A 19,863-nucleotide genomic window follows, 5' to 3' on the forward strand; every position below is an offset into this window, starting at 1 on the left:
GAATATGCCACAGGATGTCACATGATATCACAAGACCAAGTGGCATGCTGTGCCAGGAATGGGGAAGGGAGAGAAGAAAAGGAAAGCTGTTGCAGGGAGGCAGAGGTTGCTGAACCTGTCTGTGCTGTAATTAATTGTCTCCACTGCTGAATCCTCATCTTGCCATCCCGCTGTGCCTCTCAACATGTATGTAAAGAGATGCCATAGGAATGGCACTCTTGCTTTCTGTGCATGAGCACTAAAAGTGTTTCCGTTATTCTTGGGTTTTAAGTAGGAATATTTTCTAGACTATGACTGTCATACGGTCTGTTCACTTACTCTGTGACACATAGGAATCCTACCCTAGACGTAGGCTGCGATCACACACACTAAGTGATCCCCTTTTAATCCACTTTCAGTGCACTTTCCAACTGGATTTTTCTAGTTCACACAATAAAACCCAGTTGGAAAGTGCATTGAAAGTGGATCGAAAGTGGATTATTTAGTGTGTGTGATCACAGCCTTAGACTCTGCACGACTTTCTCAGTTTAGGCCAGCTGTGACTTCTGAAGATTTTATTGGCTCTTACGTAAAATCCCTAGTATAGTGCTACATCAGTGTGATGCTGCATTCCTCCCCACTAAGTCAGTCTTCCTCTCACTTCCTAAAATATAACTGTGGAATGTATTGCAAATTAATTTCAGATTACGTAGGAAATCTGTCACAACAGGCAGTGTAAATCTGACCTAACCCCTGATTTGTAAGCGAGTGGGTGCACTAGAAATTCATACACTATATGAATAGTTACTTGGATTGGTTTTGCTTCCTGGAGATGCTGCTTAATGTTTTTTCTTAAGTAAATCTTGTTGAAAGTACAATGTGGCTAGATCTAGACAGTTGTTTTTCACCTTTTTATAGGCATTAAAGTTAGAATACAGAATATGGCATTAGCTATACATCCAGTATTTTTGGTAGTAGGTGCCAGTTGGTATATTGATCTCCTTGTGTGAATTCTGTTCTTCCATATTTATCAGATATTCATGAGGTAGGGTTGTGTGTTTTATGCCTCTAAAGCTGGTTGTTTCATTGACAAATTGTTTATTTTTGTTTTTATTTATTGTCTGCCTTTTACAGTGAGACCCATGGCAGATTATGTGGTGTAAATATGGACAAATACCACGAGACAGCTAATAAACAATGCAATAGGACCAGGATTACAAAAGCAGAGACAGAGCTAAAAAGAACTGGACATTATATGACAAGCAATGCAGAAAATGGAATTACAAAGTTTTAAAAAGTGCTATTAAAAGTGTTTTTAAAAGTGGTATAAGAGCATATAATACAACAAAATACATAATACCTACTACACATATTGGCATACACAACAGTCCAGTGACATAAAGTTCTACTTTTATAACAGCAATTTTCCTTAACCATTCCATTATACTGTAACCAAATTACCGTTATAAAATGCCCTTCTGAACACTTCTGTTCTACATAGTTAGCAGCATGACAAAAATGTGGAGCTTTCCATACCTCCTCAAGCAGGGCATTTCACAAGGTAAGGACCATGACAGAGAATATGGGGGTCTCAAGGTCATGAATGGCTTTGTATGTGATAACCAGTACCTTAAATTGAACCTGATAACTGATAGTAGCCAATGGAATGACTGCAGAATGGGTGTTGTATGCATTGTCTAGCTCTTGATAATAACTGAACTGTGATATTCTGTATCAACTGGGGTTTCCAAGCTGACTGCAAGGGCAGACCCACGTAGAATACATTATAATAGTCTAGACTCAGGGTTACCATGGCCATGGTTCCACATAGCCAGAGCAGCCAAGTCAAGCTAGGAAACCATCTTCTGGGGTAAATGAAAATGGATGAAAGTATTTTTTGCAACTGCCTTGTTTCTCCAGCAATAATGCTGGGTCCAGTATAACCCCTGTACTCTTAACCAAGTCAGCAAGGGTTGGGTGAACCCCATGGAATGTGGGAAGCACAATTGAATTCAGCCTTCCCAACCAACATTACTTCATTCTTGTCAGGATTCAGTTTCAACTTGCTCATTCTTAGCTGTTCAACCACAGCAGTCAGGCACTGGCTCAAGATCGCTAACGCATCACCAACCAATTTGGATAAAGAAGTATTGAGGCAGCCTTGTCCTGGATAGCCCAGGCAAGCCCAATCTCGTCGGATCTTGGAAGCTAAGCAGGGTTCACTGTGGTTAGTACTTGGATGGGAGACTTCCTTGGAATGCCAGATCTAGAGGACAGGGGCAGGCTTTATTCAGCCACCTCTCTGAATATCCTCCAGGCCCCCAGTAGGAGTCAGTCGGCATGACTTTCAGCCACAGACACACACACACAAATACAAAAATACCCCCCAAAAAATTAAAAGAAGTATTTAGCTGGATATTGACAGCATATTGAGGATAGTGAATTCCAAAACCATGAATGATTGCTTCTGAGGGCTTTAAATAGAGATTGAATAGTGTGGGGGATAGTTCTGTACCTTGTGAAACTGCATAGGACAAAACCCACACAGATGACAATAGGTCTCCAATAGCAATGCTCTGAGTCTAGTCCATAAGAAACAGTTTAAACCAATCCAAAGCATAACCCCTGATGCCTTCAAACATTTCAACAAGATGACTGAAATTTATGTGTCTTGAAAATTGATTAGCCTATGTAATTAGGAGCAAATAATACTTCATCTACCCAAATGGCAAAATACTTAGGAAATTCTGTGTTGTCAAGAAACTGCTTTTGGCAATATTCATAAAAATCTATATTCAAGTTAGTCCTGACTAACTGGGAAATAGTCTCTGCAATAATTATCTCTGCCAGTGCAAGGTTTTGAATAGAAACTCAAACATCCATTTAAAAGGGGATAGATTTAAACAGAGCTTTGATTTCACTTAACTGGCACAGCATTGTACTGGGGCCTTCTGTATCCAAAGCCTGAATCAGCAAGACTGAACTGATTGCATATGCTTTTCTGAAGAATAGTCTAAAATATAAGTGTGGGGTATCTCTGGTATTGCAGTAAATTCAAGATTTACAGATATGCTGTATCATGAATGGCATGCTTGGATCATGGATCGTGAAAGAGATCTTAATTTTTATGTGTGTTGTTGGAAGGCTTTATAGCCTATTTCTATTAACCTTTAGGCCACAGCCAGGTCTCCAATGTTTGTTCCTGCATTTCTTCCGTCAGAGACTGTCCTGATCCATGTGTAGCAATGATAGTCACAACCTTTTGTGTGCTATTAAAGAAGCTGTATTGTTTGGGCTTTTTGGGTTTACCACTGAGATAAATCTTCATTGCTAATATAGCTCTGAAGTAATCTTTTTCTTCATGGTCTCTGTACAGTTGTGAACATAGGTCCTATACTTGACAAGAACCAACTCCAGGGATACTCTAGAACTCTAGACAGGATACTTAAGAAGTGGCTTTGCATATGTGCCCATGCTTGTGATGGCACGATCACCTTCCCACTCAAGGAATGCTGTCCGTGGCTTTATTCCATTATGGTTGTGTGCAGTGCATTTTTAAATGGTGGGATAAAATTGGGAATGTGGGTGGTTTGAGAACAGTAGCATCTACTGTGTCCGCATGTACTGAGTGCAATAGAAGTGTCTTGGAAATAACATAGTGGATAACTGTCCACATTTCGTCATGTTGCTGTGGTATAACCTGAAGTTATAACCTAAATGATCCAGAAAGGTTGAGGATATGAGAACTCTGATCAGGGCCGCTTCCAAATTTTTGTGGGCCCTGGGCAGAGAGTACCCCTCCTTTCCTCTGCCTACCATCAAGCACCACTCTTATGGCTTTCTTTCCACCTGCTGACCCACGTGTCTGTGCATCCATCCCCCACCCTCTCATGAGCCTTCTCGTCACCTGCACTTACAGATGGCTTGCACCACCCACATGCCCATTCTCTGACGGAGCTGGGCAGTGTGTATGGCTAGGAGTATGGATGCCAAAGTGCTTGCAGTCGAGGGTGGGAAGGGTGAGTGGACAGCAGGGGAGGTGCATGGTTAGTGGCAGTGGGCCCTCCCAGAAGCCCTGGGCTCTGGCAGCTGCCCCACCTCAGGGTATGCGGAAGCTGGCTTTGACTCTCTGATCACACCAATGCCATAAGAGACGTGTTCATGTAGAAATAAGATTATAGTATAGTAAAGCAGCTGTTGCAAATAAGCCCATAGTACTGAGTTGAGATGGTGGATTTTCTGCAATTAGAGGACAGTTATTCACTTTGACGCTCATGTAGAAGCATGCAACAAGTAGGCAGGGTCCTAAAAATAGAAAAAGGATAGATTCCATAAAAACAGCATGGGATAGAACACTATATGTGAACATACCCTATCAGGAAGAAGGAAACAAAAAAATTGAGGGGGGGGGGATCTTCAGCTAAAGGAAGCAAATTAACCCATATCCAAAATACTTCTGAACCCATTTTCATCTTTTCTCCACAGGGGAAAGTGGAAGTAGAGGCTGGAAAAGAGGGAATGAAGTTTGAGGCTGGTGCTTTCTCCTACTATGGAGTGATGGCTCTCACAGCATCACCAGGTAAGTCCTTCACATCTTTGTCTGAAATTGCTTCTAAAAGTACACACTTTTGCTGGGATGAAAAAGTGCCTTACAAACCATTCCAGTCTTTGATGAAATTTAAATTGAATATAAGCTGGAAAATTTATCACTGCTGGGGACCACAGAATATTTATTGGGACAAACTGGTATCTAGAGCTGTTGTTGTAACCTTTCTTTCAAGTTTTTATATTGAAAAGCTGCTGGGCCAAAATAGTGAATCAGTAGCTGGCAGATCAAAGATTTCTACAGTTGCAAATCATTCTGTCCTCAATTTACAGGGGGCAGAGGGTGTCCAGCCCTCCCCCATCATTAGTATCTCTTTTAGAAAGCTTGCTGCCTGGATCTTTCCACCATGTCTCTCTGGCTGTGTGCCTGGCTGAGAATAGTCTTAAGCTTTGCATTGCTTTGTTTCTTTGTCTAGAGTCTCCCAGGTTAATGACTTCTCTGTCTGTACCAGCTGGCTGGCAGCTCCTCCTCACCTCTGCCTGACTCCAAGCACTTTGTTTGGTCCTATCCATCAGAGTCTCTACCACACCTCAAGAGTCTCAGGTGGCTCAAATCTACTTACTATATATGCACTATCCTAGGAATTTATTTTATAAAAAAATAAAAATAAATAAATATATATGCACTGTCATCCTAGGAACACTTTCCTGGGAATAAGCTTCATTGAATGGACCTGAATAGGATTCTGAGTAGACCTACTTAGGATTGCTGTCATAGTGACTGAAAGAACCTTCTAGCCAAGTGGAAATTGACAGTGTAACTGCTTTGAAACATCCCTCGTATCTGGGACAGTGCAAAGATCCATACAGATCCTGGCCTCAAGGTGAACAGTGCATGCTCTTGAACCCCAACATGCAAATTAACAAGAGAGGATTGGGATGGGGAATCCAGGTTCAATGTCCATCAGGAACCATACAAAGGAGGACTTCCGATTTAAGCGTTTCGCCGCTCGGACACGTCCCGTCTCGCTCTGATGGGAATGCGCTGAGACCTGGCTGACAGGAGGGGTCCAAGTTCGTCCCAGACCTCCCTGGGGTCTTTGTAGGAGACCCTCAGTCTGGGGAGAAAGCCTCTTCCAAGGTGACAGCCAAGGAATTGAGGCTCACCTTATCCCCAAAAGGTACCGTCGCCGTGGAGCCAATATGGCACTTAGAGACGACTGCCGGAGCAAGCAACCACAATCAAAACTTTAAAATGCTTCCAAAAGATCTCCAAACTGTGAGTTAAGCAATGCTCAGGTGAAAAAGCAAACGGACCTTGGTAGTAATTGGAAGCGCCTAGTTTGAAGCGTGGAGGGAGAAGGACCAAGCGCCTCCCCCCGCTTTTTGAAAAAGATTTAAAAGTGGTTTTAAATTGGAAATAAAAAGACTTAGAGCTAAAATAAGCGCATAAGAAGTTAAGCGAATGCAAAAACTGCCAATATATAGAAAGCAAATTTAAATCGTATAACTTTTGCCTTGTTTTGGAAAACTTACTTCTCATTGATATTATGGCTGGGAGAGGATGGAGGGCGCCGGAGAAAAAACTGATGACCGGAAATAACATACCAACGACTCCCTCTCAGAACCAGGAAGTAACTACAGACTTTTCTTCAGTGTTAGCAAATGCACTGCACCCCCTAATGGAACAGATTACTAACCTCAATGCCAAACTGGACAGTGTTCAAAAACAACTGAATCAAATGGATAAAAGAACCTCAGTAACCGAGAAAACGTTGAAAAAAATGGAAAAACAGACTGAGAGTATCAACAAGAGAGTAGATGAAGCAGAGAAAGAAAGATCCTCCGATAAAACACAATTAATACAGCTTCAGCTGGATAGATCTACATATGTTATACATTTCCATGGGATCCCTGAAGAGAAGAACGAGGACTTAAAAGAACTTTTGGCGGGGGCTCTGGCTCCATTAATGGATTACAAACAGGAAGACCTATTGAAAGAGATGGATGTAGCCTACAGGATTTACCCGGATTTTATAAAGAAAAATAAACTCCCGGGGGAAACCTATTTAAAATTCACGAAACGATCTACCAGAGAACTGGTGTTAAAATCTACAATGGGAAAAACCCTAAAAATTAAGAACGAAGAGATAAAAATACTAAAAGACATTCTCTTTGAAGTCAGAAAACGGAGGAAACTATACAGGATGCTTATTCTCACTCTGCAAAAAAAAAAAAAGGGAGTGCCATACAGATGGTTATTCCCGGAAGGACTGAGCTTCAATTATTTGGATTAAAAATACAACATTGATTCTGTTCCAAAAGCGGAAAAATTTATGGACCAAATGTTCAACTCAATATATAAGAAAAAAGAAAAGAACTCAAAACCAGATCAGGAAGAGGAGGAAGAAGAATCCTACTCACAGGATTCAAAAAGCACTACTTCCACATCACCTGAATCATCGGAATCGGAGAAAGGAGAAGCCGCCCCCAAACTCAAGAAAACGAAGAAACTCAGCAAGAAAAGACTCTAGAACAAGAACAACAGTTCTTAAAGGCAGTATTTGTGTTAAGCTATTAAATGCATATTCTTAAAGTAATACTGTAATGAACCAACCTGTATACCAAACTTGTAACATTAGGTTAATAAGCCTTACTTTTAGCTAATTAGATTGTGACATGTATTAGCTCTCCTTTCCCCAAATCCGCATGATGGAGTGAGCTCCCATCTCTAGTTCCAGCTCCTGCCAACCTAGCAGTTCGAAAGCAAGAAATTGCAAGTAGATAAATAGGTACCACTTCGGTGGGAAGGTAACAGCGTTCCGTGCGCCTTGGTGTTTAGTCATGCCAGCCACATGACCACGGAAACGTCTTCGGACAGCGCTGGCTCTTCGGCTTTGAAACAGAGATGAGCACCGCAACCCTAGCGTCGGATTCGACTGGCTTTCGAGCAAGGGAACCTTTACCTTTACCTTTTACCCCAAATCCAATAGATGAAATAGTTTAGAATAGTAACTTCCTTTCCTTATCAAGTAGTTTTCATGTATTAGTTTGTCCTCTTCCCATTTCCCATAGCTATAGTAATAGGGTTTTAGTTTCCCTCCCCCTTCCAACTTTTAGTTGTAGTTTTTGTAGTTTATAGAAAATGCAAATAAAAAATCCCCTTTGGGGGGCATAAAAAGAAAAAAAGGAACCATACAAAGGAGAACTGAATCTGCACTAGTTGGGCAAGAGGCCCTACTGGGGGAGGAACAAAACTGTCACATAAGAAATGTTTAGGTCTACCTGGTCTTTTTGCTTTCTGAAAATTCAGAATTAGGAATAAACTCCTGAAAATCCCCTTCTGGAATTAAAGGGGTGGCAGGATGCTGGATTACAGACCTGAACCTGATGAGGCTTCTGCGAGTATTTACTTGGCACAGTATGAAAACAGACTGACATAGAGATTTCACTGGCCAGTGGGGAGTTAGGTTAGTGAAAGGAGAAATCCACTTCTCACTATTGTGTTCCTGTACTAGCTGCCTAGAATGTCAGTTGATTACCCTAACCCTCTCTATTGAACCCAGCATTGGGGGTGTTTCTCTTTTCGTAAACCTGATACGTGGGTTGTTATAATATTATACTGATATTCAGTTGTTGATTGAAAAGTAACCCAGTGACTGGGGGGTGAGGAATGGCCTCCATGGAGACATGTTGGGACTTATGAGGACCAGTGGGAAGGACTAAAATTGAGTTGGGTCAGAGGTGGGGTTTGTTGATTTCATTAAGGACCTGTCTTTTCTCTGTTGTTTGAGCACTGCCTGTTAGAATTCAGAGCTGTGGTCTATGACCATTTCCCTGCAGGTTATTTTCCCCAGATCTCCCCCCCCCCCCGCTTCTCAGTGGCATTGCAGAGCATTTGTGGATCTCCCTGAGTTTCCCCAGCTTTTCTCCTGTCTTTCCCAAACCAGCTTTACTGTAAAGTTTATTTATTTATTTATTTCTTCAGATTTATACCCCGCCCTCCTAGCCAGGGCTGTCTTACATAAAATCAGTAGAGAACATTTAAAATAATACAATAACTCAATTAAAACAGTATTAAAACCAGATTACAATTCCATGATACCGTAGTAAGTGCTAGATTTGCTTAATAAAGTTCATGATGGCTACTATCGACTCTCACTTCCCAAGCCAGCTCAGAGGTCTTCTATAGTTGTCTTTTGGTGTCTTTACAACGGCTGGCATGGGCTGTTAATATAAGTTCCAGTGGCAGGAGGGCTTCTTATCCTAGTTGTTAAAAGGTGGCGGCGGCTCCAAATGCTTGGCAGAAGAGCTCCATTTTACAGGCCCTGCGAAACTGTAATAGGCTCTGCAGGGCCCTGCTCTCCTCTGGGAGCTCATTCCACCAGGATGGAGCTGCCACCGAGAAGGCCCACGCCCTGGTTGTCACCAGCCTGGCCTCCTTAAGACTTGGGAGGGCCAATCGGTTCTGGGCCCCTGAACACAGTGCTCTCTGGGGAACATGTGCGGAAAGGTATGTAGGTCCCTGACCATAAAGGGCTTTAAAGGTAAGAACCAGCACCTTGAAACGAATTTGGTATGCTATCGGCAGCCAGTGCAATGCCTTGAGCACAGGCTGGATGTGCTTCCGGATTGGGAGTCCCATCCGCAGCCTGGCCGCAGCATTTTGCACCAGCTACAGCTTCTGGATCTGAGACAAGGGCAGCCCCATGTAGAGAGCATTACAGTAGTCCAGTCTCGAGGTGACCATTGTATGGATCACTGTTGCCAAGTAGTTGCGTTCAGGGAAGGAAACCAACTGCCTAATGAGCCGGAGATTATAAAAGGCTGCCTTGGCAGTGGCTGCTACCTGGGCCTCCATTGTTAAGGAGGCATCCAGGAGCACTCCCAGACTCCTAACCTCCGGCGCTGGCATCAGAGGTGTCCGATCGAAGGTTGGGAGCGGGATCCCTTCCCTCAGGCCGCCTTGACTCAGGCAAAGGACCCCCGTCTTCGTTGGATTCAATTTCAGCTGGCTCAGCCTAAACCAACCAGCCACAGCTTGTAACACCCGGTCTAGATCTTCCAGTTTGGAGTTGGATTGACCGCCCAACAGCAGATAGAGCTGGGTGTCATCCGCATACTGGTGACACCCCAGCCCATGCCTCCGGGCAATCTGGGCAAGGGGACTCATATAGATGTTTAAAAGCATCAGGGATAACACTGCCCAGATTAAAGTACAACCTGGATTCCTACTGTGTGGGTGGAAAAGTTTGGATTTTCCTGGTCCTGTTCACAGCAGCCATTTTTCTTTTGCCCCTGTCCCCATGGTGGCCATTCCCCACCCCCAGTCACTGGGGTACTTTCCCATCAGTAATTGAATATCAGTATAATATTATAACAGCCCATGTATCGGGTTTTCTGAATCCCCAGCTTTCATGTAAAAAGGAGCAAATCTCTAGCTCCTTTCATTGTGGAGATATAAGAGGAAAGGCATATCTTCATAACAGAAGAAGAGATTGGATTTATACCCCGCCCTTCACTACCCAAAGGTGTCTCAGAGCGGTTTACAAACTCCTTTCCCTTCCCCTCCCCACAACAGACACCCTGTGAGGTAGGTGGGGCTGAGAGAGCTCTGATAGAAGCTGCTCTTTTTCAAGAACAGCTCTGACAGAACTATGGCTTGCCCAAGGTCATCCAGCCAGGTGCAAGTGGAGGAGTGGGGAATCAAACCCGGTTCTCCCAGATTAGAGTCCACGCACTTAACCAATACACCAAACTAGCTCCAAAGAGGCTACTTTAAAAATAAAATCTGGGAATTCAGAGAACCTGATGCCTTTATTATTATAACTATATATTGATATAGCAGTATTCAGCTGCAGATTTTTTAAAAAACTGAAAAAGCCCTGGTTGTATGCGGTGGGTGGGGTGGTTATTTGCTGGGGTACTTAAGCAGGAAACTTATGGGAAACCTGCCATGTGGAAGCTTTGGTGCATCTGCACTGTGTCGGCAGCTACAGTAGCAACAGGGAAACAATACAAGCCTGACCCTGTGTGGAAAACACCTTCAGAATGTGTGAGATGTTGCAAAGTAACAGTTTTGCATTAGGCAAGTGGTGATCAGTGGCTCTGTATGCTTACACTAACTGGATCACCTTGATCCTGTTCTCAAGATTTTGTCAGTTATTGACAGAACTTTAGATTTTCCTGAGCACAGCATGTTAAAAGGGTTTTCTTTCTGTGTTAACAATTGCTTGCATTTAAGACGCTGAACTGCAGGCTGTGGAAGGTCAGTAGTTCAGCAGTTCGAGACCCGAGTGCCGCATGACGGAGTGAGCTCCCGTCTCTAGTTCCAGCTCCTGCCAACCTAGCATTACGAAAGCAAGAAATTGCAAGAGGATAAATAAGTACCACTTCAGTGGGAAGGTAACAGCCTTGGTGTTTAGTCATGCCGGCCACATGACCACGGAAATGTCTTCGGACAGCGCTGGCTCTTCGGCTTTGAAACGGAGATGAGAACCACAACCCTAGAGTCAGATTTGACTGGCTTTCGAGCAAGGGAACCTTTACCTTTATATAAAAAGCATGGAGTTATTTTCACATCATACTTACATAGTTTCCCCCTAGGAGAAAATTAGTTTTATCATGGAGTATTTGCTACCTGTTTCATTAGCAGGAAGAAGTGTAACCCCAATAGCATAAAATCTGCCTTTGGTCAATTACCTGTATCCTTGTTTAGAATTATGTTTGCAGCTGCCTAGAAATAAGAACAGCAATTGGTTTTTGGTGCAACAAACAAGGGGTAAAGAGAATATAAGACAATCCCTAAATGTCCACCATAGCTTCACCTTTGTACCACTGCTCCACTGGAAAAGGACTCCTTGTTTATGTCTATATATTATTTTCAGATTTAAAGGTTCCCTTCTTGCCCTCTTCTGCTCTCCAAATGTCTGCTTTTGAGGAGGCCAATTCATTTTCCAGTTGCCATCTGTTCAGCTCCTACTAAAGCAATGCTGCTTCCTTTCAAAATGTGGAGGAAGGGGAAAACATGGTTTGTTATTAAAGAAGCTACTTAGAAAAAAAAAATAACCACCCCTTCAGTATGGGTATATTCTTTATGCCTGATAACATCCAGAATGAATAAAACTCTGTTGGTCTTAAAGATGCCACTGGACTCAAACTTTGTTCTGCTGCTTCAGACCAACATGGCTATTCACCTGAGGCAGCGGACAGACGTGCCTTTAAATCTGACTCAGCTACAAATGCCTGATGGATCTAAAGGGCATGATCAGACAGCAACATCTGGGAAAGGTCCCGCAGCTGTCAGCGCCCTGTGTTGCCCTGCCACTGAAGCGTAGTTAAAAGTCACAGGGAAAGTCCAGTCCTAATGCTTTCTGATGGGCTACGGACAGACTTTCCCTGTCTGATCGCTCAAGCATGCTCTCATGACGTCAGGATGGTCTGCTCATTCCATCCTTACTCAATGCCTTCCCTCCCCTTGCTTAGCAGTATGAGCATAACCGCATACTCCATGGGGAACCCTCAACGCAGAGGTGCGATTCCTCGTTTATGCACATGGGAAACAAAAGACAACAACAACACCCCACTCACCCGAACATGCCATCTGATCGGGCAGTGACGGGCTGAGCCGGCAGCTACAAAGGATGTGTGATCGCGCAATGCTGTGTCAATTTCCACTGGGGAAATAGGCTCACTTCCTCTCCACACCAAATGGCATGTCTGACCATGTCTGACCAATTTAGCATCCAGATTAGTTGGGTTCAAATGAAATACACAGTTATTACTGCATATACATTTTGCAACTGATCCTGAGGCAGCTGCCCTTGGTGACAGTCAGATGGCTGTGCAGAACAAAGACATGCTCTCCTTTGCTTGTTGCTTTGCCCGGAAAAATTAGGGAAGTATGGGTTGCATCCACATGGCAATGACTTTCCATGTTCATTCTATTCCAACTGCAAAGGCATTCACAGTGGCAACAGATCATTTGCACTGTAGTTTCGCCCACATTTTCCTTGCCTCATTTCCCTGTTCCAATGCTACCATAAGATTTTTTCAGTCCTTCAAAAATGTAGTTGACATATCCCTTTGGCTTAATTCTATGGTGATATGTTAATTACTGATTTTAAAAAGCCCCCTGATGTGGGTGGGAGCTGCACAGGACTGAGGCAAGGAAAATGACAGTAATGTAGGCCAGACCTGCAAAAATGCATGCCTTTCCATCTGCACAGCATGCAAAGACTCTATGACTACAATCTTTCCCAAAGGTCATACCAGACCAGCTTTCGAAATGAGTGGGGCAAAACACAGAAGGTAGATGACTGGGGGACAACAGCTTTTGGATGCTCCAATGGTGGGCTCTTCTGGTTTTTGCAAGGCCCATGCTGACTGGTGAGATGAGATGTTTCTTACCAATGTATATGGTGGTTACTAAAAATAGAAATGGATGCATTTATGAAAATACCACCTCTTTTAAACAGCATAGCTAGACATCTCCTGCTGTTTATTTATTTAGCTTCTTAGTAAGTACCTGGTCACCCCAAGATGAATGTTGTTTTCCATTTCAAAGACTGACTGCTTCTTAGGGTTAGCAAGTAGGAAGCATATAGAGTATGATTTCTAGTTTTTAGTAATTTTCTGATCAGCTTTTCATTATTTCATAGTCCTTTACTTTTCTCTGATTTAAACTGTACTTTTAATTTCTCCATTGTGTAGGAATTTCCCCTCTCCCCTGTCAGTTACAGATGGCCTCTTCTCTGATCCTGATATCATCTATTTTTTTCTCCATCTTCTAGTTCCCTTGTCCCTGTCTCGTACCTTTGTTGTCAGCAGAACTGAATTATTAGCAGCAGGTACTCCAGGTAAACTTGCATGCTTCTTGTTTACCCTTCTTGCAACTGTACTTACCTCATATACCCATTTGGGATATTTATATGATAACTTCCTTTGGTGAAGAGATGCAGGAGAGACAGAGGTCCAAGTGAAAATCGTTCTGTATTTGGCTGTGGAAAGGTTCTCTTTTGGTACTAACATTAACTGCCTCAATATTAAAACAAAGTTATGTTTTGGTTTCTGATCATGGGCAACACAGAATGTTTTTCTTCATGGATTCTGTGCATTGCCAGATACAGAAATGTTATCTGCACAGACCATACATTTATGACCATCCAAAAACCTCTCAAACAAGCACAGTTAAAGGTAAACAACTTTGTTTTCTGATATTCTCATATAGCATACTGGAAATCTCTGTAGGAGTGGGAGACCAATTAGGATAGTCTGCCCCTTAGAGGTTGTTGGATCCAGATGATTTCCTGACAGCTCTTGGGGAATTTCCAGCTACCATGATTGGTGATCTTGTCTCTGTCCCGCAATACAGAAATGACCAGGATGAACAACATGATTGCTGCTATATGTCATGTCTTCCTGCTTAGCACAAACTGTCCCTTGGTTTACGGGTGAACTTGAAGTGATGAAAAGTTTGTTAGAAGTCTAGAAGTCAAATGGAGGAAGCCTTATGGTGAATGTGGTCAAAGACGGTTTAGAGCTGTGATCATGTTCTGTGGCAATGATGCCAACAAAGCATTTATATTTGTCTGCCAGCAATGCCATCCAGCAGAACTGCTCAATATGATAAGGGAGGTCTTGAGGCTGCCCATGATGATGATATCAAATGCTGTGATTTGTTTCCAGGCATTATGTTCACATTCACAGGGATGTGAATGTCATTGTTAAACAAGATCAGTCTCAGGTTGTTGTTGGAGTGCAGTCTCACCAGGGTGTTATGAATGAATTTCAGTTGTTGAAGCCTTAAGGAGCTGGGCAAGTTGACTGAGGAAGTGTATCCTGCCACATGTATACTTGGCCTTTTCCCATCTTGGCATATAGCAGCTAGCCAATGGTATTGCATTGGTGGGTATCAGGAGCAGTGAATGTTTGTTAATGGAGAGAATCTTCCCATCCACTTTTGGTGATAATGAGACCCTCCTTAAGATCTTGGCTGCAATCACACATGCTAAATAATCCACTTTCAGTCCACTTTCACTCTGCTTTCCAACTGGATTTTGCCAGCTCACACAGTAAAAATCCAGTTGGAAAGTACACTGAAAGTGAATTGAAAGTGGATTATTTAGCATGTGGGACCGCAGCCCTTGATAATTATCAGCATGTGGTAAATATTCCCCTTTGAGGCAAGGTGCTAGACTCATGGCAGTACAGCTTCGGGTCTTCTGGAAAGAAATGCATTATCTGGACCCCTTTCAGCCAGGTTTTAGGTCTAGTTGTGAACCAGAAACTGTCCTGGTCATCCAGGCTTGACAGCCTTCACTGGGAAACGGATTATGACCGTGTCAATTTTCCTGAATTCTTAGTAGCTTAGTAGCCATGCTTTCCTCCTGGATTAGGTGGGGGTGAGGGCACCTGGTGTGGTGCTTCTAGTCCTACCTGACCAGCTGATTCTAAAAGGTTGTTGGGTGAACAGTTTGCCTTGGCATTTGAAATATGTGGTCGTGCAGCCTTCCATTTTGTCCCCTTTGCTGGCAGGAAACTGCTGGAAGATAATAGCTAGAGCTTTGGGTACGATGTCTTCAATATGTTTCTAATGTTGGCAGAATTTAAACATGCAAAGGAAGTGGAGCACTGACTGTTTAGAGAAAAATAAGTAAGTTTATTATAGAAGGACAAACTGTTATAGAACATACAGAGAGAAAGCCTAAACTAACTGGTCTGACTGCTGTAAAATGAACAAAGAGCAACAGGAAGCTGTACAGAAGCAGGAAGCCTCCAGAAGAGCCAATCAGGAGACAGAAAGGACATAGTTTGAAAATGTGGGAGGTCCCTAATCTAGCTATGCTAACTAGCAGTCTTCAGATGTGATCTTCAGATCTTCTTCATCTCTTCTTTCACTGCATTTTTATGTATTTTTATGCTGAGGTTTTAGGCTTGTTTTGAGAACGTAAGAAGCAGAGATGTGCTGGATCAGGCTAACGGTCCATCTAACGGCCTGGATGGTCAACAAAAAGAACACAGAGGCCACAGAGGTTTTTGTTATGTATTGTCTTGTAAGCTGCCTCGGTTACAGTTTATAGAAAGCAGAATTGTTTTATTAAAGTTTAATAAAAAGGCAAATTTTATGGTAGGGACTGTCAGAAAAGGGTTATAAATATAACTGCCACTATTGCAACGTTTTTATAGAAATCTAAGGGACTTGCTGCATTTGCAGCAACAATTGTTTTGGAACAACACTTAAAAGTGCTTCTCTTCCCAGTGTTCTTTTTGGCTTCAATCTGTCCTCTGTGATATCACAACACAGCCCCGCCACCACATAATGTCAGCCAGAAGCAAGAGCTGGGCTGAGTGGGAGCAAACGTTTACTCATCTGTGGATCAAACAATGAGCCTTTCCCCCATTGTCAAGCCCCATTGTGCTGCCTGGTGACTGACAAAATATTTCCCTGATGCGTCTTTCTTTACATAGAAAAGCAGTCTTTCAATGTTCCTAAGAGGATCATGAATTCAGTTTTAAAAAGGTATTTTGCATTAAGTTCAGAATTTGTTTCATACCAGGTTATTTTTAGAACAGAGGCTGAAACTTTTAAAATGGGAGGAAAAACTACAGTACTTGAGGGTTTTTTTTTAAGTCTGTCACATTTTTTAAGTTGTAAATTGAGAGTTGAAAATGGCCCTGCATGAGCTAAACCCTAATGTGGAAATGAACAGTGCCGGCTTTGCCAGCCTAGCAACTGCCCATTGCGCAGTTCAAAGTAAGTGCTTGCATTTGTTGTCTAAGCACCTCCCTACACACATTTTCAAAACTCATGATGGTAAGTATAACGTAAGAAGTAGCCTAAATCTGATGCATTACAGAAACAGATGAGAACAGAACTAAAAGGCAGTGCACTGGGTCTCTCAGGTGGTACAATATTGCAACTGGCAACTCAGATGAAATGAAGGCAGTTCTTCTAAAACACCTATAGTTTGTTTATTTTTTAATCCTGGGGACCAGGATGAGAATGTTTTTCCATTCATCCCACAGTGACTTGCTCTGGGTCTTTGGGCAAACTGCACAATCACTTCGATTTTGCTTGTAAACCAGGATGCTACTAGTGGTATCAGGTGTAAAAGGGAACTGCATCTTTAATTCTGTTTGCTTGGGCTTGCTTCTGAGTGAACATGGTTGGGAGTGAATTGTAAAGCTGCTTAAGTCCCTTCCAAATCTGCTTAAGTAATCCTTCCAAACAATCCCACAAACGTATGTGAGTCTCTCAGATTTAAAGGGTGTCCGTTTCTCCTTTTGCTAAGTATATTTTTCTCTCCCTTTCTTTCCTAGCTGAAAACAAATCACCACCTCGTCCGTGTGGCTTGAATCATTCAGAGTCTCTCAGCAGAGGGGACCGCATTGATGCCGTGACACCCACGTTAGGGAATAGCAACAACCAGCTCAACTCCTCATTTGTTCAAGTGTATGTTCCTGACTACTCCGTGAGAGCAATCTCAGATATTCAGTATGTCAAGGTAGGAAAGGCGGGAAACGGGCCGTTGTCTTCCACACGGAGGGTATAGGAGGCAGGCTGTTCATAATCCCTAGTTGTTTGAATCAGTCCCGCAACAAATTCTGGCTGCTGAAACTCTTCAGGAGGGGAGTTAATATTTTATTATTGTTTTATTTTTTTCTCTCAGAGCAGAATTATTGCTTCTAATACCATGTTTACTGAAATAACATGTATGGGGCCCCATTTGTAGGGAAGAATAAGCAGATGTGAGAATATTTGAATATTTGTGCTGGTTGTCACTTGGATGTATATATCCTCAACCACCTTGGCTTCCTTCCTTCCTGACAGTCCTCATCTGAAAAAGCTCCTTGCTCTTTTATTAGCCTTATGAAGCAATTGTGGGCTTTGGGAACCCCCATGTCCGCCCCTTCACATGTAGTTCTGCCCTCACTTTCAACAGTTGTTTGACCTATTGTGCTGTCATTGCTTCACTGGTACCCTCTGTGTTTAGTTACGTTGGACAGTTAAGAATGCGAGATCTTGCATGAATTGTCAATATTCGCCCTGAGCCTGCTTTGGCGGGGAGGGAGTGGTATAAGTATAATAAATAAATAAATATCATTTCTAGTGTCCCTTTCTGTACTGGAGACCATCTGACTGTGACTCAGAATGGGTCTAGGTTGTAATCTGAGATTCACCATATGTAGTTCATTAAAAAATGTCTCCAGCCTGTTAAAGTTGGTGGAGTTTGTTTATGGCACTTTTACTGGTAAACATTACATGAAGGAATCTGTATGCACGGCCAGTTTAATTCCCCCATACTGTGTAGCACGGGTCCATTCACAAGCAGGTAGATTGGAGGCAGCCATCAAACTCGAACCTCTGTCAGACCTGTACAGTTCAGGTACTAACCCTCTTTGCCCTTTAGTCCCCCCCCCAATATACACAAGCTAACTGTTAGATTCATCTCAGTATCAAATATTAATAGACTATGGTGATCTCCCAGTCTCATTTATTTATTTCATTCAATTCATGAATGTTGAGTGGTGAAAAGAATGTAGATCCATAAAATATGTTAATGCAATAGAATTTAGATGGCTTGCTGATACATTTCAATGTGAAAATGACCTAAAGGATCAGTTATCAGAAAGTGAATTGTTAAGACCACATCAATTCCCAGGATCATGAAAATAATAAAAATAGTATTTATGTAGCACATTAAAGTGTTCAGAACACATAATTTAGGTACTGTGGAAAAATCGCACCAGCTAAATCATCTGGATTATAAATAGTCCCACCATTAGGAATATTGTCCAGAAGACATTTATTCCTATGTATACTAAACCAACAGGGTTTTTAATCAAAGCATAGTTGAGTCAGAACTCTTCTTAGCATCTTCCCTCAACCACCAAATTTAACAGTTTGCTTAAACCTTGTTATTTTCCATTTTAGCAATATGCTGTTTGAAGGTGATATACCAAATGAATTCAGTACAAAGTGAGAAACTTGGAGCTGCTCTTGCCTGGAACACCCCGTGGATGGGGTTGGCATGAGTCGGTTGCAATCAGTGGCACATAACATCAAAATACTTTCTGGAAACAATCGCTAAAAGGAAGGGGTCATCGCTAAAAGGAAGCTGTGAAATAATCACTGTAAATTAGAAAGATCAGAGGCTTTGACCTTTTGAGGAAAGGTTTCTCAGACCCCCCCCCCCCCGACTCTCTCTCAGATAGATCTCGAGGCTGGGGAGAGAAGGAGAGAAGGCTGAATGGCAAATTTGGTTTTACCTCTGGATAATATGCAGCGTCTTATTTATTTTAGTTATCCCTTGCTTTTCTCCCCCGAGGGGACACAAAGTGGCTTGTGACATGGTTCTCCCCCCACTTTTGTTTTATCCTCCCGACATCTGCTCTGTGAAGTAGGCTGGACTGAGAGAGAATGGCTGGTTTAAAGTCATCCATTGATCTTGAGGGTGAGGATAAAATGAGTGAGTTGGGGTTTGAGCTCGTTGCTCAATATTGCTCAGTAATAATATTTATAAATACTATACACTGAATGGAAAAGTCATCCTGATTATGCCAGAAGCACTGATTTTGAAGCATCCAGAACAAGTTAGGTTGGGATGAGATTAGGTGTGTATGGCTAATAAAACAGTAATAAAATATTAATTGTGGGTTTTCTTTTCTTTCCCTTCATATGCTTGACACAGATTTCAAGGCCACAGTACCAAAATGCCGTAATGGCATCCAGGATGGACAAAACACCTCAGTCCTCGGACAGTGAAACCACTAAAATAGAACTGACTCTTACAGAACTACATGATGGTTTGCCAGATGAGACGGCAAATCTGCTGAATGAACAGAACTGTGTGACTCATAACAAGTCCAACCACAGTATGCACAGTGAAGGCGCCATCTAGGAGTTGACAGGCGGCATCTCCCTCAGTCCTCCATCCCAGCCCTCCTCTTCATCAGGACCAGTCCTCATGCCTTCCCCTTGCCATCCACCTGGCTGTGAATACCATTCGTATGTGCTTATTAAGTTGTGCTGCATTCAGTTCTCTGAGACCAAAGACTTCATGCCCAACCTGGGTGTAGAAAAAGAAATGGGAAGGAAGGGGAGTGCAGGAAGCAAGAGACAGTTGCAGAGAAAAATGCAACCCTCACCTAAGCATCGCTTGGGAATGGTGAGCTACTCCTCTGGAGTGAATGGCTAAATTTTTCCTAGTGGAGCAGAATCGCGTTTATTTTTCCAGCTGTTTCATTCATCCGCCAGAAGCTGTGTGGAAAAGTTTAAACCAACAGCTGTGGTTTATTTTTTCAAGAAAAATCATGTTTTTTAAAGGTATTTTGCAG

The 19,863-nt window shown here is 42.6% G+C and overlaps 1 protein-coding gene across 1 annotated transcript in view; it reads left to right on the forward strand.

Moving 5' to 3' along the window:
- CNNM2 (cyclin and CBS domain divalent metal cation transport mediator 2) overlaps positions 1-19,427 on the forward strand; it is a 197,601-nt gene extending 178,174 nt beyond the window's left edge. The window contains exons 6-9 of the mRNA XM_015420095.1: positions 4,465-4,558; positions 13,317-13,382; positions 16,846-17,030; positions 19,218-19,427. Coding sequence (XP_015275581.1) covers positions 4,465-4,558; positions 13,317-13,382; positions 16,846-17,030; positions 19,218-19,427 — 555 coding nt within the window. The remainder of the gene's footprint in view (positions 1-4,464; positions 4,559-13,316; positions 13,383-16,845; positions 17,031-19,217) is intronic.
- The last annotated feature ends 436 nt before the right edge of the window (positions 19,428-19,863 follow it).

The sequence above is a fragment of the Gekko japonicus genome, unplaced genomic scaffold, assembly GCF_001447785.1.
Source record: "Gekko japonicus isolate JY-2015 unplaced genomic scaffold, Gekko_japonicus_V1.1 scaffold29, whole genome shotgun sequence".
NCBI lineage: Eukaryota > Metazoa > Chordata > Lepidosauria > Squamata > Gekkonidae > Gekko > Gekko japonicus.